Below are 16,565 nucleotides of genomic sequence, written 5' to 3'. Positions count from 1 at the left end.
TCCTGAGCCTGGGCCAAGAAACCTTGACATCGGATCCCTACCTTCAATCACCGCACTCAGCTCTGTCGGCTCTTGAAAAATATCTGCCGAACCGTCGACCCTGCTCTTACTCACCGCCTGGTTTAGCTCCAGTTGTGCCCTCGCCGGGGACAATACTTCCGTCGACTCATCGAAAGTCACAACAGCCATCATAACCACCGGCTCCGGAGAATCCTCCACCCACCGAAAGTGAGTTACCTGAGAGCATCGACGATCGCAACACTGCCGGAGGAACACCGGAAGACGTCAACGCCTCTAAATCGCTGGACTGACCCGCGTCACTCCTCACCGGCAACGGGTCCGAACTAGAAAGGGCTTGAAAATTCGGCTGGGCAATAGCTTTGCCCTTGGGATCGGGCTCAAAACAAACCTGCTCCTGCTGAACCACACCCCCTGACTTCAAATTCTCATCAACAACCCAATCAAGGGCCCTCTGAGCTGGTTCAGATAACGGAGGATGCTGGGCTGGAGATTTGCCCTTAGGATCAGGTTTAACACAAGCCTGCTGACCTACGCCCAAGCCCAGCTTCGTTTTTTGTCTATAAATGACCTTGGTCTTGGGCTTATTCCTCCCAATGGGCCTTGAGAGCCCACCCGCCTTTTTACCGGTCCAACCCGTAGGAACTTCTGCACTAATGCGCTGAGGACCTCCAGCATTCTTAATCTGGCATGTAGGACTATTAAGATACAGACTAGGCACCATGACATCATCAGGCATTCTGCCCAATAAACCAACCACCCTCTCCAAACAGGCGCTTACTTCTTCTTTTAGTTTCAGTAACGTTCCTCTGAGGTTGAAAAGACCGAAGCTATCACCAGGAAGGAAATTTCTGTCAGAAGAGTACCCCTCCGCAGCTGCCTTGTCGGCACAGTTTGAAGCTACATGCTCCGCTGGAAGTATGTTCACCGGAGCCGAAGTTGAAGCTAAGACCCTTTGTTTACTCACCGCTGGAAAATGTCCAGTTTTAGTCGTGTGCCTCCCCTCCGAACAATCCTTAACCCACCGAGGCACCCTGGCTACCAGCCCTAAATACTCACCAAAAGGCTCTTCCGACGGTGGAGACGACCTTGCCAACACCTCTGCATAGCTTCTACTATTCTCCTTCCCCGCCTGGACCTCAGCTACTGCCACCTGTGGTCTGGACCCTGCCCTAAAGTACTCTAACGCCAGCCGTAATTCTGAGCAAAAAATCTTCCATCCTTTACCGGCTCTTCCTTTCGGAACAAGAATTGAATCACACCTTCGATCACCATTAAATTCCTCTACCACCAGATAACCGCCATGCCTGTTAAAGCAACGCTGTGCTAGTATTCTAGGGAACCCAAGAAGAGATTGGTTCCAGAATACACGAGAATCTTCCACTCTAACCAAATCCTCAAAAAGCGCACCAACCACGCTAACTCATCCCTGCTTAAGAGAATAGACCTCTTCTTCCCTTTACAACACTCACGAACACGAACCCCTGTTTCGCCTCCCACCACCACCAACTCAAACTCCTTAGATTCGACCGACCAACTACTTGAGAAACCCATCGAATTTGCATATGTTTATAAAGAATCCATGAGAGGGGAGAGAAATGTTAACATTATTGATTTTGATTAATTCAATCATATTAGAGAGTGCAAAGAAGCGCAACCAAGTACACAAAGAGTATACATGAGAAACACCCAACTACGAAGAACAAGAATAACACAAATCCATAAACTCTTAAGAAATTAGAAAATAGAGAACTATTGTGAACAGTCATCCAAATCTAGAGGGGATGTGAACATAATAACTTTTAACTCTATCATTGAACTCTCACAATCTCCAAAATTTTGCATATTGCGTTCCAGCCAAATATGCCACATTATGCACAAGGGAACCATCCTCTAGACTTCTAGATCACAGTGCTTCAAAACTGACATCTCCAACTGCTCAACAACTCCACCACCAGTTGGGGCATGACCACTCTGTCCCAAAAAGACGGAAAGCCGAAACCCACAAGTCTCTAGCCACCTTGCAATGGAGTAGAAGGTGATCAATGGATTCCTCGCTCTTCTTGCACATACAACACCAATCCATCACAATAACATGCCTCTTTCTCAGATTATTCAAAGTCAATGTCTTTCCTAACGCAACCGTCCAAACAAAGTACGCCACTTTCGTAGGAGCCTTATTTCTCCAAATGCTCTTCCAAGGAAAGGGAGAGCCAATGGAGGGGCTAAGCACCCGATTAAAAGATCTTAGCTCAAACCTCCACCTTTTGAAAGGGATCCAACACATTCTATCCTCGCCACCTCAGCTCAACTTGAGAGAGTACAAAAGATTAAAAAACGAAGTGACCAACTTCCCAATCATGCACTGATATGATAAAGTTGTCATTCCACTTTAACGAGTCGTTAGAAAATTGTACTTGATCCGCCATCGAGGCCTCATTATGGCGAGCAATAGAAAACAACACCGGGAAAGCTTCCTTCAAGGTGTGATCTCCACACCACACATCATGTCAAAACCTGATCCTAGACCCATCTCCCACCTCAAACCTCACAAATATGGAGAACTCCCCCCATCCCCTCCTAATGTTTTTCCACACCCGGACCCCATAAGACCCATATACCACATTGGAGCACCACCCACCCCACAAAGCTATCATATTTAACTTCTTGCACTGCCCTTTTGTTTTCAACAAGATACAAAGATTTTATAGAAGAACATAAGAAAAAAATAAAAAGAGAAAAGAGAAGACTTCCCATGAAAAAGAATAAAACTGCAACATTTTTTTGACTCTTATGGTGCTTAAGGCTTCAGCATATCATTACTTTCGTGTATGCAAATTATATGAATGTCACCATTCTGAACTTCGAACAATTTTATTTTCTTCCATCTTTATGTAAAGTAGCAGGAGCTTTAATTGTTAAACGCTGAGGCCTATGTATAGTCCAACTACTGAACTGATCATATCATGATTAACAATTTACTATGGGTATTCAGAAATATATCTCAATTGTCTTTACAAATATTCTGTAGAACAAATTTTGTTGTGTTTGCACCAATAACAACACTGCTTAAGAGAATCAAATAGGCACTATCAAAGTGACTATTAAAGAAACCTGAAAACAAGATAGTTATAGCTCAAAGACGAAAGAAAAAGTTATAAAAACTTCGAAAAAGAAAAATATTAGTGGTACAACTGTAATTAGAGCAAAAATTACTCACCTGTTGCTCTAACTGGCGGTTGCGCTCTTCAAGTCTTCGTATTGTTGCCTGCTGATTCTTTAAGTGGGTGGCTTCAGTCCGGAATTCCTCAAGCTCGACTTTCATTTTCCGATTCTCAGATTCTAGTTCAGACAGTTTCAAATCTTGTTCCTGGATAGAGAGAAATGTGAATTTACTAATAAACCACTTGCATACGCACACAAAGTGTGGCATAATGCGCACAGAGGAGCTTTTAGCACAGACACAAAGAATAGAGTCATGGCGTGTAAGGCAACACCCAGACTAGAAGCAAAAAGCCTTATAGGCGTCATAAGAGAGGCCTAGGTGTCGTGCTGGTTTTTAAACTAAAGCCACATCTACGATTACATACTGAAAAGTAAATAATAGAAGAAGAAGAAGAGAGAGAGAGAGAGAACAATTGTTTGGTAATTTTTAGAAATGTATGGACGAAGAGATAGTACATACTCTAGGATCCTGAAGAGATTTAAAAATTCCTGATGTAAAATCCCTTGAGTTTACCAAAAAGAAAATATTTAAATGAATATATCGACCATAAAGGCTTATAGCACTTGAGTAAATGCAGATGGTAATTGTAACAAAAATTGCATAGGAAGGAAGGATGGTAGCCTGTAGGATGTTTCTAGTGGTTATTCACTAAGGTTGTGTTTTGTATTGCGATTTCGTAGACAAAAAGTGCAATTTAAAACCAAATCACAAAAAATGAATTGTTTGGGATTGTATTTAAAATAATAATAATTCAAAAACGCAAATTTTCTGCGTTTTCAAATCGCAGACAAGGGGGATGCTTTTTTTAAAACACAATTTTTAAAAGCTAAACTGCGATTTTGCCAAGTGCTTAACTGCATTGTTAAAAATCACGTTTTCAAATTACACATTTTAAAATCGCCATTTTTGAATCACACTTATTAAAATTGCAAACCCGAACGGACCCTAAGGTTGCTTCATTCAAATTGTCAATACTTTGACAGGTTTAGATATCAGACACATACATGCATCTCATGCATATATATTTGGTCTCTCAACAACAATAAGAGGTTTATAAGACTTGAGAATCAAAGTTTCGCCAAACTTGATCTAATGAAACATTCTGGTACTTACAGCAATTGAAGCAAGAAGTGGATAAGGATCTGGAGCCTCATAAAGTTTTTGATAGATATTAAGAAAAGCATTTTCTCCAAACTTTGCTCTCTTCGTAAGATTGTCGACTTCTTCTTGGTATCCCTTAAGTAAAGAGTTGAACAAGTTTAACTTTTCCTCTGGTGAAGCTTTCTTGAAATCTGTAAGCAAAACATTTTTAGTCTTTTTACCAAAAAAAATCTTATTGACAGAAAGAGAGATGAGCAGGAAGAAAGAGAATAGCAAAGATAGAACCCACTTAAGACCTCTCCAATATTTCCCTTTCAAAAAGAAACTTTTGGTGAGCCAAGATACAAAGTAAGTTTTCTTTTGTTCCCCTAGATTCTCTTCCTCCCCCTTCCTTTAAATGAACCAAATACTAAATATTGGGGGTGGGGGGATATCATTTCCCCTCTATCTCCTCTTCCTTTCTTCCCTCCTACATAAAGTGTGAAACATTAACCTAATTGTTGAAAGACATATAATTAATACCTCTAGTGTTCTCTGCAAGCTTCCGTCGATTTTTCTGGCTGTTCTCCTGATTTTCAGCTATCCTAAGCCCTTGTTCATCCAACACAACTTTTTCCTTCTCTAAATCAAAATCTGTAGACAAGAAAAGCAGAAATTTGTGAATCATTCTAACAGTATAGCAACTATTTGGTGATGATGCACAAGAAAAATAGGCTGATTGACAAAACTCTGAAACAAAGTGGCTTTAGATCAGTCAAAAAATTAGGAGGCAGAAAAAGAGGAAAAAAATGAAAAAAATAAAAAAATAAAAAAATAAAAAAAGGAATAAAAAAAGAAGAAGCTATAGGCACTCGATAACAAATGAAGTATGAAACAGGGTAGTCTGCTGGACCACCTTGTATAGTATCTGTTTTATGTTGCTAGTGTACTCAAATTAACTGCACCTAACATCTTCATGATCATTCCATACTTGCTCCAATCATACACCATTCCATGCTATTGCAATATCGCCAGAACTTTTTTTTTTATGAATAATAATAATTTTATTGAAGAAAAAGGAAATTCCTCGTACACGAAGAGTATACAACAATATTGCCAGAACTTAAAAGTAATAAAGAAGGAAAGAAAATGAATGTGTTCCATTCTATGAGTTAGACTACTAATATTCAATAATATATATATATATATAAGTACAGATATTTTTATTAAACTACAAACAGAGGCAGTATACAAAAAATCAGGAGTAACTTATGTATAAAGGCTGCACACTAAATTTTCTCCCCAAAATAATACTAAAGTTTACAATGAGTTTATGAATTCTTCAGTAAAGTTAATGGACTACTTCCATCTAACAACATCCAAAAGAATAGAGATTGGAAAAAAGCAGTCTTGACTCTATCAATAGAAAGCTCTTTTCCCTCATAATATTTCTCATTCTCATCATATTCAAAGGAGATGGAGAATATGTTAGTGTAGTGACCTAGCATAAATATTAGAAAATTACCGTCTTCTATTCATGAAAAATCCCTAAATTAATTTTGGTGTTTTCTCTTGTATACTTCCCAAATTAAAAGGTTTTGCCCTTTTCCGCTTCCCATAAAACATTTTTTTTTTATAAGTAATCGAAATATCATTAAAAGTGTAAGGCGCCCCATGTACACAAAAAGTACAAGATAAGCCAGATAATTAGGAGGAGTAAAAAGAACAAAAAAATCATGATAACTAATCACCAAAGGAAAAACAAAACCAGTTGTCTAAAGATACAATGTATTAAAAAATAACAACTTAATCTCTTGTATACTTCCCAAGTTAAAAGGTTTTGCCCTTTTCCGCTTCCCATAAAGCTTTTCTTTTATAAGTAATCGAAATATCATTAAAAGTGTAAAGCGCCCCACGTACACAAAAAGTATACAAGATAAGCCATATAACTAGGAGGAATAAAAAGAACAAGAAAATTATGATAACTAATCACCAAAGGAAAAACAAAAACAGTTGTCTAAAGATATAATGTGTTTAAAAATAGCAACTTAATCTCCTCCAAAATCCTCTCACAGTCCTCAAAACTTATAATCATTTATTTCACTCCATAGACACCACAAAAGGCATGAATGCTTCATCTTCTACACAGCAATACCCCGAGTGTTGCTAGCAGCCCATCAACAAGCATACAAATCGACTACTCATCTAGGTAGGACCCAATACAACCCAAATCGATATTGAAGAAAACATTCCAAATGGCACAGCCAACATCACAATGAAGTAGAAGATGGTCCACGGACTCCCCATTCCTTCTATATAAACACCAATCAACCACAATGACGTGCTGCTTTCGGAGATTGTCCATGATAAGAATCTTTCCTAAAGCTACCAACCAATCAAAAAAGGCCACCCTAAATGAAACCTTAGTTCGCCAAATACTTTTTTAAGGGCATGGATACAATCATGACAACCCAAGACACTGTAGAAGGATTTAACATCAAACAAACCCTTTTTGGAAGGGATTCACCACATCTTGTCCTCCCCTTCGCTTCTCACCCTCACTAAATACAACACCCCGAAGAACGAGACAAAGGCTTTCACCTCTCAATCATAAGCCGCTCTCCACTTCCCATAAAACTATTACTTTTTGCTGCCCACATTGATTTTTTCAAGCTCAATTGCAAACTCCATGATTAGAAGTGTGGCTTTGGGGAAAAGTGGTGAGGTGGAGAGCTCATTGTATTTCGTCAGTGCGGTTTTCGATGTTAATCAATGGCTCCCTTTTTGGTTTTTTCAGTAGCTCCCGAGGTTTGAGACAAGGGATCCTTTGTCACCCCTTTTGTTTGTTTTTGTGATGGAAGCCTTGAGCCGTATAATCTCAGCTACAGTTAGTGGGGGTTTGTTGGAAGGTTTTAAAGTAGGTGACGTAGATTTTTCGCATCTTCTGTTTGCAGATGATACTCTGATTTTTTGTAGTGCGCATTCTTCTCAGTTATGTAATTTGCAGAGTCTCTTTCTCCTGTTAGAAGCATCTTCGGGTTTGAAGGTTAATTTGGCAAAGTCAAATTTAATTCAAGTGGGGCAAGTTGATCAAGCGGAAAGGCTAGCCGACATTTTAGGGTGTGGGTTTGCCACTTTGCCGGTTAAGTATCTTGGTCTTCCTTTGGGGGCTTCCTATAAGTCCACTCATATTTGGGATGGGGTTGTTGAGAAGATTGAGCATCGTTTGGTTAGTTGGAAAATGATGTATCTCTCTAAGGGTGGTAGAATTACCCTTATTAAGAGCACCCTTGCCAATATGCCTACTTACTTTTTGTCTATGTTCCATCTCTCGAGGAGTGTTGCTGCTCGCTTAGAGAAGCAACAACGGGATTTTCTTTGGGGTGGATTGGGTGAAGAATCTAAATTTCACTTGGTGAGGTGGTCGAAAGTCTGTTCCCCAATTTCAGATGGGGGGTTGGGTATTCGGAATTTGTTGTTGTTCAACCATGCTTTGTTAGGTAAATGGTTGTGGCGGTATGGAATAGAGAGAGAAGCTTGGTGGAGAGTTGCAGTGGATGCCAAGTATGGTAGTTTGTGGGGCGGGTGGTGCTCCCGCGAGCCTGTAGGTGCTCATGGGGTGGGGCTGTGGAAGAATATCAGAAAAAGGTGGGGGATTTTCTTTGATTTCTCTAGATTGGAAGTGGGGGATGGGGTTATGACAAAATTTTGGCATGATCTGTGGTGCGGGGATAGGGTGTTGAATGAAGCTTTTCCTGTTCTTTTTGGTATTGCACGGATGAAGGATGCTTCCGTTGCGGATAATATGGAGGTGTTGGGCGGCTCGACCCAGTGGAATGTGAGCTTTGTTAGAGAGGCACATGACTGGGAAGTGGGTGTTTTTGCCTCCTTCTTTCATGTGTTACATTTAGCCATGGTGAGTAGAGATCGTGCCGATAGGCTTAGGTGGATCTCTTCCAAGAAAGGGGTGTTCAAGGTTAAGTCATATTTCAGCTCATTGGCCGGCTGTGAGGGTAGTCGTTTCCCTTGAAATAGCGTGTGGCGGACTGAGGCTCCTTCGAGGGCGGCGTTCTTTGCGTGGTCGGCAGCCCTTGGAAAGATTCTTACAGTGGATAATCTCAAGAAGCGAAAGATCATCATTGTGGATAGATGCTATTTGTGCAAAAGAGACGGAGAAACTGTGGACCACCTTCTTCTTCATTGTGATGTGGCTTCTACTTTATGGAATCATGTCGTTTCTCGGTTTGGTATGTCTTGGGTTATGCCTAGGAGAGTTGTTGATTTGTTTGCATGTTGGTGGAAGGCGGGAAGGTCAATGAGTGCTGCAATTTGGAAGATGGTGCCTATTTGCATTCTTTGGTGTGTTTGGAATGAGAGAAATCTTAGGTGTTTTGAAGACTTTGAGAATTCCATGGAGAATTTTGTTGCCTCGTTTTTTCATATGTTGTATCTTTGGACGGAGGCCTTTTTGTCTCCCGCGTCTATTAGCTTTTATGATTTTCTTGTTCGTTTTTCATTTCCTTCTTAGGCGTTTCCTTGTGTATACTTCCAATGTATTTAGAGGGGCGCCCTACGCTTTTTATAAAATTTCATTTACTTATCAAAAAAAAAAAAAGAATGTTAAGAAATCCATAAATGTTGGCAATTGTATTTTCCAGAAGAGACAATGCGTGGGTTAAAATGGCAAAAAAATGGAACAAATATGAATAACTTTTGAGGCATTATACTTCAAAAAACAAAAACAAAATAACAACTTTTGAGGCGTTTTGCAAATCCATGGATATCATTATTCTAGTCAACCAATTCTACACCATTTTATAATTTAGGTTGGTACCTTATCTAATGATTTGAAAAGTTACCAGAACCTGCTACTTCGCTAAGAAACTTCGATCTAGGATGGCAGACCTAAAACATGATCTTCATTCTTTCCATCATGACATTTTTTTCAATCAGAAAAAGCTCTCATACTTCGATTATTAGATGCAATTTCTCAGATATACAAGTAATTTAAGAACAAAAAAATCATTTGTAATTTTTAATCCACAAATGAAGATCCAAATCCAAGACTTTCTTATTGCGTTCTATCAACTAGCTAAGCAATCTATGAAAAGCTCTACATAGAAAATTATCAACTTCCCCGCTAACAAGTGAGATTGTTACCAGATATTGATAGTAACAACAACAGCTTCAACTAAAAGACTACACAAAACTACAAAGACACAGCCAAAAAAAAAAAAATGTATACACAAAAGAACTTGCTGATAGATGAAAATATTATAGCCAATAGATCTTTCCAGAAGTTGTCTACCTAAGATTGCATTGGGAATATTTTACAAGTAAAATAAAGGGGAAAAAAAAATGAACTGAACAATGTTGCATGCATAAAAAAATCAACGCTAGGCGAAAGAGGCTTCCAATATGTAATTGAAAGTTCAGGTTAGCAAGATTAGAGGAAAAAAAAAAAAATCAAAACCCCAAATTAGTACGGAATGCGAGAAGAAGAATTTAGATTTTGGGATACCTTTCCAGAAAGTGGCGACGACGGGGGTGGGAGAAGAGGACGAGTTCGATTTGTCCCTCTCCGATCCACCTTGGGGAGCCTCCATTTTCACGGATCCGAACGGTCCACAAAACGCAAAGTTTTGATATCGCGATCAGTCTCTGCAACAACGACGATTTGTTCCAATTGCTGTGGCCAGAGAGAGAGAGAGATGGGCTCAGATGGATCTGAGAGCTTGTTTACTTCTTAATCCTATGTTCTCTTTCTCTCTGTTTTTTTTCTTTTCTTTTCTTTTTTCGGGTGATGGACAGACCGATGGTTTTCACTTCAAAATTAATGATAGACAAAATGACAAATATCTCCCCAAGAGCTGAAAGTGGATTCACATCTTCAAAATTAATAGAAAAAATATATAAAATTAGTTTTTAATGTGATTTATAAAGTGACTGAAAACTTTATGATTTAGTATTGTAGCACATTTTGCTTTGAAATTTTCTTTTTAAAAAAAAAAATTATTGTTTTTGTTCTATGTTTCCAGCTTTTATAAGTTGTTTGGATTGAAAAAAAACAAAAAAGAAAAAAGGATGGACAGCACCTTAATGTGAAAAAAAATAATTATGGTTCAAATTAATTATATCGTTATGCTCGTAAACATTGGGCAATGGTTAGTTGTTATGTTTATGTGATGGTAGGGAAACCTAACTAATGAAAATGACATCTATCCAAATAGGTTTCTTATTTTATAGATTTGTGGTGGGAGTAAAGGAGTGATGGTGATTTCTTCGTGCCGGTGATCGATCGAGTCAAAGGAGTTTGCTTTGTCGGTGGTGGGGGGATGTACAGGTATTAGGATCTTTGAAAAGCGCAAAGAAGTGACGAGGTCCATTCTCTTAGACAAAGATGAGGCTGCATGGTTGCTAAAGTTCTTTCATGATCTGGTAACGATTAAAAACCGTAGAGTGTTCTGGAACCAATCCGTTTCGGGCTTCCCTCGGATTCTTGCACAGCAATGTTCCAATAGGCATGGTTTCTTTTTGACCATAGAAGAATATGAGGGTGGAAGAAGGAGAGGTTCTGTCTCGGTGCCTAAAGGGATATTTGGCGAAGAGTGGAAGCGTTTCGGGGAGGAGCTTCGTTTAGCTTTCAATAGTCTTCATGCTGGCAGTACAAGCTACTCGAAGCATTTGCATGGTAAGGAAGTTTCACAACCCAAACCTAAATCCGGGTTGAGGAGGAGTTTTGCTGAAGTTTTGAGATCCTCTCTACCAGAGATTGAAGAGCCATTTGGTCCTTCCAATTCCACTATTGCTAGGGTCCCGAGGTGGCTTGCTGTTCCTGCGTGTGCTGGGGCTATGTCGACATATACTGATAAGGAGATACCCATCCTGGTCTGTGCGAAGTCTTCGGAGAAGGGCGGTCGTGTTCAGGAGATTTCATCAGAAAAGTCGTCTCCGGTGAGGGATAATCCTTTGAAGACAGCTCCGGTCTCTCGTTATGATTTGTTGGGAAAAGAGTCTACTTCAAGCCTAAGGGGTAGGGTGGCTGGCTCAAGCTCCCCTACGTTACCCTCTGCTTCACACAAGGATCATTTCGGTGATAGCCTCGATCTTCGCAGCATCAGGAAGATGTTGGAGAAGCTACATGTGGAAATCGGGTATTGTTTGAAAGGTTTGCACCTGCTGGAAGATGATTTGCTGGGTAGTGGACCTAAGCTTCACGGTCCAAGCCCTTTACCCAAGACCCAGCCTAAATCTTTGGGCTCAAAACTTCCCCGGCCCAAATCCTCTAAGCCCTCAAGCCCCTTGTCGGCCCGAGGTCCTTCAGAGTCAGTCCATCTCTCAAAAGGTAAAGCCCCTTTGTTTTTTCCCATTAAGAAGCCCAAGCTTTTGGGTAAGGCTAAGGCGGGTTCGGCCTTTCGTCCATTCCAACCCCCCGTTTCTCGCTGGACGCCGGTGCTTCTACTTCAGATGTGCAGTCGGCGCCAATAGGTTATGGCAATTTGACGTCCGCGTATAGACACGGTTTTCCTGGCCGGGTTTATTAGCGTCGGAAAGTTCGAAAATCTTCGGCGGTTTGGAAAGTCAAACAGGGACAGGCCAAACCGAAGGCGGGTTCGACTCTGGGCAGGGAGAAGGCTAGGCTTATTTCGATGGTCGAGCATGAGGCTTCTCCGGCTTCTGAGAATGTGTTGTGCGGTGGGGGAGGAGAATCAGAAGCCTTGCAATTAGCCATAAGACAGCCGGAGGAGTTAGCAGTCGCATCTCTAGGGTCGGAATCATATTGCTCTTGTCAGTCTGGATTCAGCTCACATGAAGCTAGAAAGGCTATCTAGTTAGAGGAGAAGGGTTCTGTTGTAGAAGAAGGATCTTCATTGGTTTTGTCGGAAGCTGTTGGAGGTTTGATGATGGCTCCTCAGGTTTCCAGTTCGCTAGTGTATGCTGTTTTGGGGAATTCTGAGTTTGGTACAGAACTAGTGGATCAGAGGTAAAAAGAAGGCAACCTCGAGCTAGTGAGTTGTTCCGAAGAAGAGGACAAAGTGGGCTACAAAGCTGAAGCATCTTCTGTGGGATTTCTAGTGGGAAACTGCCTATGGGAAGACACAAGGGTCAAAATGGAGGTTGGAGGGTCTTCTTTAAATAACTTGGTGGCTGAGGAGGGAGCTAATCTTGATTGTTCTTTGAATCTGCAAAACCATTTTTCTAAATGCCTCTTGCTACAAGATAAAGACAGGGATGGTCAGGGGGAGTTAGAGAGATGTGAGCCGATAGTAATCACATCATTGGTTGTGGAAGATGGAGAGGGGCAGAGGGTGTCACCTAGATGGGTGGTGGAAAGACTCAAGAGTTTTTATCCAATTATAGGGCTATCTTGTGGTGATTTAGAGGACAAATTATTGGCTGTGCTTGAAGAGATTGAAGCTACTAGAGACCGCGCATTGGCAGCACCTAAGACTAACTACTTGTCTCCACAAGGGGCGAAAGGGCAGAGGGAATTAAATAGGCTGGCTTGGTCTATGAACTATGAGAAGAAAGGGACTCATTCTGATAAAGGCCGACATAAAGGTAAGGTTTCATCTCGTCTTTATGAAGCCTAAAATACTTATGTGGAACGTTAGAGGGCTTAATGCGATTGAGAAAATATTGGAGATTAGAGGGCTTCTAAAGGAGTGGAAGGCGGATATTGTATGCTTGGTGGAGACAAAGATGGCAATTATCTCTAGGGAGGTGGTGCGAAGTTTATAAGGTTGCTATCATGTTGATTGGTGCTATTTGGGAGCCAATGGAGCATCGGGTGGGATTTTGTTAATGTGGAATAGAAGGGTGGTGAAAAAAGTGGATGAATGCATAGGTAGGTACACCGTTGCTTGTTCTTTGCGCAACACCGGAGATAATGTAATTTGGGCTTTTGGGGGTGTTTATGGCCCGAATGATGACATGGATAGGAATGATTTGTGGATTGAATTAGTTGGATTAATGAGTTTGTGGGAGTTGCCTTGGTGTATTAGGGGAGATTTTAATGTGGTCCGTTTTCCAAGTGAGAGATCTAGTGGTGCCGGCTTTTCCGCAGCTATGGAAGAGTTTTCAAACTTCATTTTCATGCAAAATTTGGTGGACCTTCCTATTGATGGTGGTCAGTTCACTTGGTCAAATAATCAGGCAGATCAAAATATGGTATAGAATTGATAGATTCTTAGTTTATCTGGAGTGAGAAGATAGTTTTCCCGAAGTGATTCAGAAGAGATTGCCAAGACTTCTATCCGATCATTTTCCTTTGTTGCTGGACTGTGGGGCACCAAGAGGAGGTAACAAGTACTTTAAGTTTGAGAACATGTGGCTGAAACATGAGGGTTTCGTTGAGCAGGTTAAGAATTGGTGGTTGTCTTATCAATTTTCTGGTTTACCTAGCTTTATTTTGGCTAATAAATTGAAGGCTTTGAAGAAAGATTTGAAGAAATGGAACATAGAAGTGTTTGGTGATACAGGGAAGAAAAATGAAGAATTATTGGAGGGTATTCGAGAGCTGGATGCTATTGAAAAATGTCGTAGCTTAGAGGAGGACGAAAGGGTTCGTAAGATTGATATGTCGAGAGAGATAGAGAAAACTCTTCTTTTTGAGGAATTGAACTGGAGACAGAAATCTAGAGCTTTGTGGTTGAAGGAAGGGGACAAGAATACAAAATTTGTTCACAGGGTGGCAAACTCGCATCGTAAATTCAATCAAGTGAACTCTTTGAAGATCAATGGTGAAATTTCCAAGAACCCTGCGGAGATTCAGGAACACATAGCCCAGTTTTACAACAATATGTACTTTGAGAATTATTCTTGGTGACCAAGGGTGGATGGTCTTTCTTTCCTATCAATTGATGAGGATGAAAGTATTTGGTTAGAAAGAGATTTTGAGGAGAATGAGGTGTGGGATGTGACCAGGGAGTTGAACGGAGATAAGGCACCGGGTCCAGACGGCTTCACTATGGCATTCTTTCAGAAGTGTTGGGATATTTTAAAACATGATATTATGGCTGTTTTCGCAGAATTTCATTCTTGAGGTAAGTTTGAAAAAAGCTTTAATGCTACTTTCGTTTCTTTGATTCCAAAGAAGACTGGTGCCATGGAAGTGAAAGATTTTCGCCCTATTAGTTTGATTGGAGGGATCTACAAGATTATATCCAAGGTCCTTGCGAACAGATTTAAATTTGTTTTGGGCAAGATTTTCTCCAACTCACATAATGCGTTTATTGGCGGTAGACAAATATTGGATTCTGTGCTTATTGCTAATGAATGTGTGGATAGTCAGATTCGATCGGGGGACCCAGGACTCTTGCGTAAGCTAGATTTGGAAAAGGCATATGATCATGTGAACTGGGACTTCTTACTTTATTTGTTGCAGAGATGTGGTTTGGGGGGAAAAATGAAGGGACTTGATACGTTTTTGTATTTCTACGGTGAGATTTTATATTCTTGTAAATGGAACCCCGATGGGTTTTTTTTAATAGTTATCGTGGTTTGCGACAAATAGATCCTCTTTCTCCTTTGTTGTTCGTGGTGGTTATGGAAGCTTTGAGTCAGATGCTGACTGCCGCATTGGATCAATGTAATTTGACATGGTTTTGAGTGGGTTCCAGGGATTCCAAGGCCTTAGTTGTGAATCACCTTCTGTTTGCTGATGACACATTGATCTTTTGTGGTGCTCAAGAAGAACAAATTCGACATCTGAGATGTATCTTCTTATGCTTTGATGCAGCTTATGGCTTGAGAATTAACTTAGGAAAATCAGAAATTGTTCATATTGGTGAAGTAGAGGATGTCGAAGGGTTGGCTAATCTTCTTGGATGTCGGGTTGCATCTTTGCCTATGACTTACTTGGGTTTGCCTTTGGGTGCCTCTTACAAGTCCACTTCTATTTGGAATGGTGTTATTGAAAAAATAGAAAGGAGGTTGGCGGGATGGAAGCGAATGTATTTGTCGAAGGGTGCCCATTTGACCCTTATTAATAGTACGCTCTCCAATATTCCTACGTATTACTTATCTTTGTTTCCTATTCCAGTGAGGGTGGCTAATCGTCTAGATAAAATTCAAAAGGATTTTTTGGGGTGGCATTGGTGACGAGGCCAAATTTCATCTAGTGAATTGGAACAAGATTTGTACTCATTTACATGCAGGTGGGTTGGGAGTTCACAATTTCATCCAGTTTAATCGAGCACTCTTGGGAAAGTGGCTGTGAAGATATGATAGGGAGAGAGAGGCTTTACGGTGATTAGTGATTGATGCCAAATTTGAGAGTCTAAAGGGTGGGTGGTGCTCGAAAGAGGTGTGGGGTTCTTTTGGAGTGGATGTATGGAAACATATTACGAGGGGGTGAGAGAAGTTTCGCAATTTTGTTCGTTTTGAAGTGGGGAATGAATCACATATTAGTTTTTGGCATGATTGGTGGTGTAGGGATAGACCCTTGAAGCAATGCTTTACAGCTCTTTTTAGTATAGTGAGGAACAAAGATGCGATGGTGTTGGATAATTTTGTCGTTCATAATGGTGTAATTCAGTGGGATGTTCTCTTTACGCGTCAAATTCAGGATTGGGAGATGGATATGGTCATTTCTTTCTTCGATCGACTATACTCCGTTTCAGCTCGACATGGAGAGGGCGACAGGTTAGTGTGGAATCCATCTAAAAAAGGTTTATTTGAGGTGAGATCCTTCTATGAAGAGCTTATTATGAAATATGGCCCATATTTTCCTTATTTTTCCTGGAAGAATACATGGCGTGTTAAGGCTCAAACAAGGGTGGCTTTCTTCGTTTGGTCAGCTGCTTTGGGCAAAATATTAACGCATGATAACTCGCGTAAGAGAAATGTTATAGTGATTGAGTGGTGTTGTTTGTGTAAGAAGAGTGGGGAGTCTATTGATCATTTGTTGTTTCACTGCGAAATCACCCGGGATCTTTGGAGCTACATTCTTATTTTATTTGGGGTAGAATGAGTTATGCCACGATCGGTGTTGAAGTTGTCGAATAGTTAGGGGCCCGCGATAGGGTGTGGTCGTGCTAAAGAAGCTTGACGGTTAGCTCCTCTGTGCTTATTGTGGTGTATTTGGAGGGAGCGGAATGCGCGGCTTTTTGAAGATGTAAATACATCTATGGTGGAGCTACGGAAGCGTGTGCTTAATACGTTATATATTTGGATAGCGTCCCATCATAGTTTGAATGTTTTTACTTATGTAAGCTTTTTAAAATTATTCACTGTTTGT

General features: G+C 40.6%; 1 protein-coding gene across 1 annotated transcript in view; it reads right to left on the bottom strand.

The window, feature by feature from the left end:
• LOC133865964 (protein CASP) overlaps positions 1–10,146 on the bottom strand; it is a 32,019-nt gene extending 21,873 nt beyond the window's left edge. The window contains exons 1-4 of the mRNA XM_062302501.1: positions 9,846–10,146; positions 4,868–4,978; positions 4,358–4,536; positions 3,239–3,388 (exon numbers count right to left, since the gene is read on the bottom strand). Of these exons, the coding sequence (XP_062158485.1) occupies positions 3,239–3,388; positions 4,358–4,536; positions 4,868–4,978; positions 9,846–9,930 (525 nt within the window). The 5' untranslated portion in view covers positions 9,931–10,146. The remainder of the gene's footprint in view (positions 1–3,238; positions 3,389–4,357; positions 4,537–4,867; positions 4,979–9,845) is intronic.
• Positions 10,147–16,565: the final 6,419 nt, after the last annotated feature.

The sequence above is a fragment of the Alnus glutinosa genome, chromosome 4, assembly GCF_958979055.1.
Source record: "Alnus glutinosa chromosome 4, dhAlnGlut1.1, whole genome shotgun sequence".
In the NCBI taxonomy this organism is placed as follows: Eukaryota; Viridiplantae; Streptophyta; class Magnoliopsida; order Fagales; family Betulaceae; genus Alnus; species Alnus glutinosa.
The sequence above is the reverse complement of the archived record's forward strand: the minus strand, read 5'-3'. Positions and strand labels throughout refer to the sequence as shown.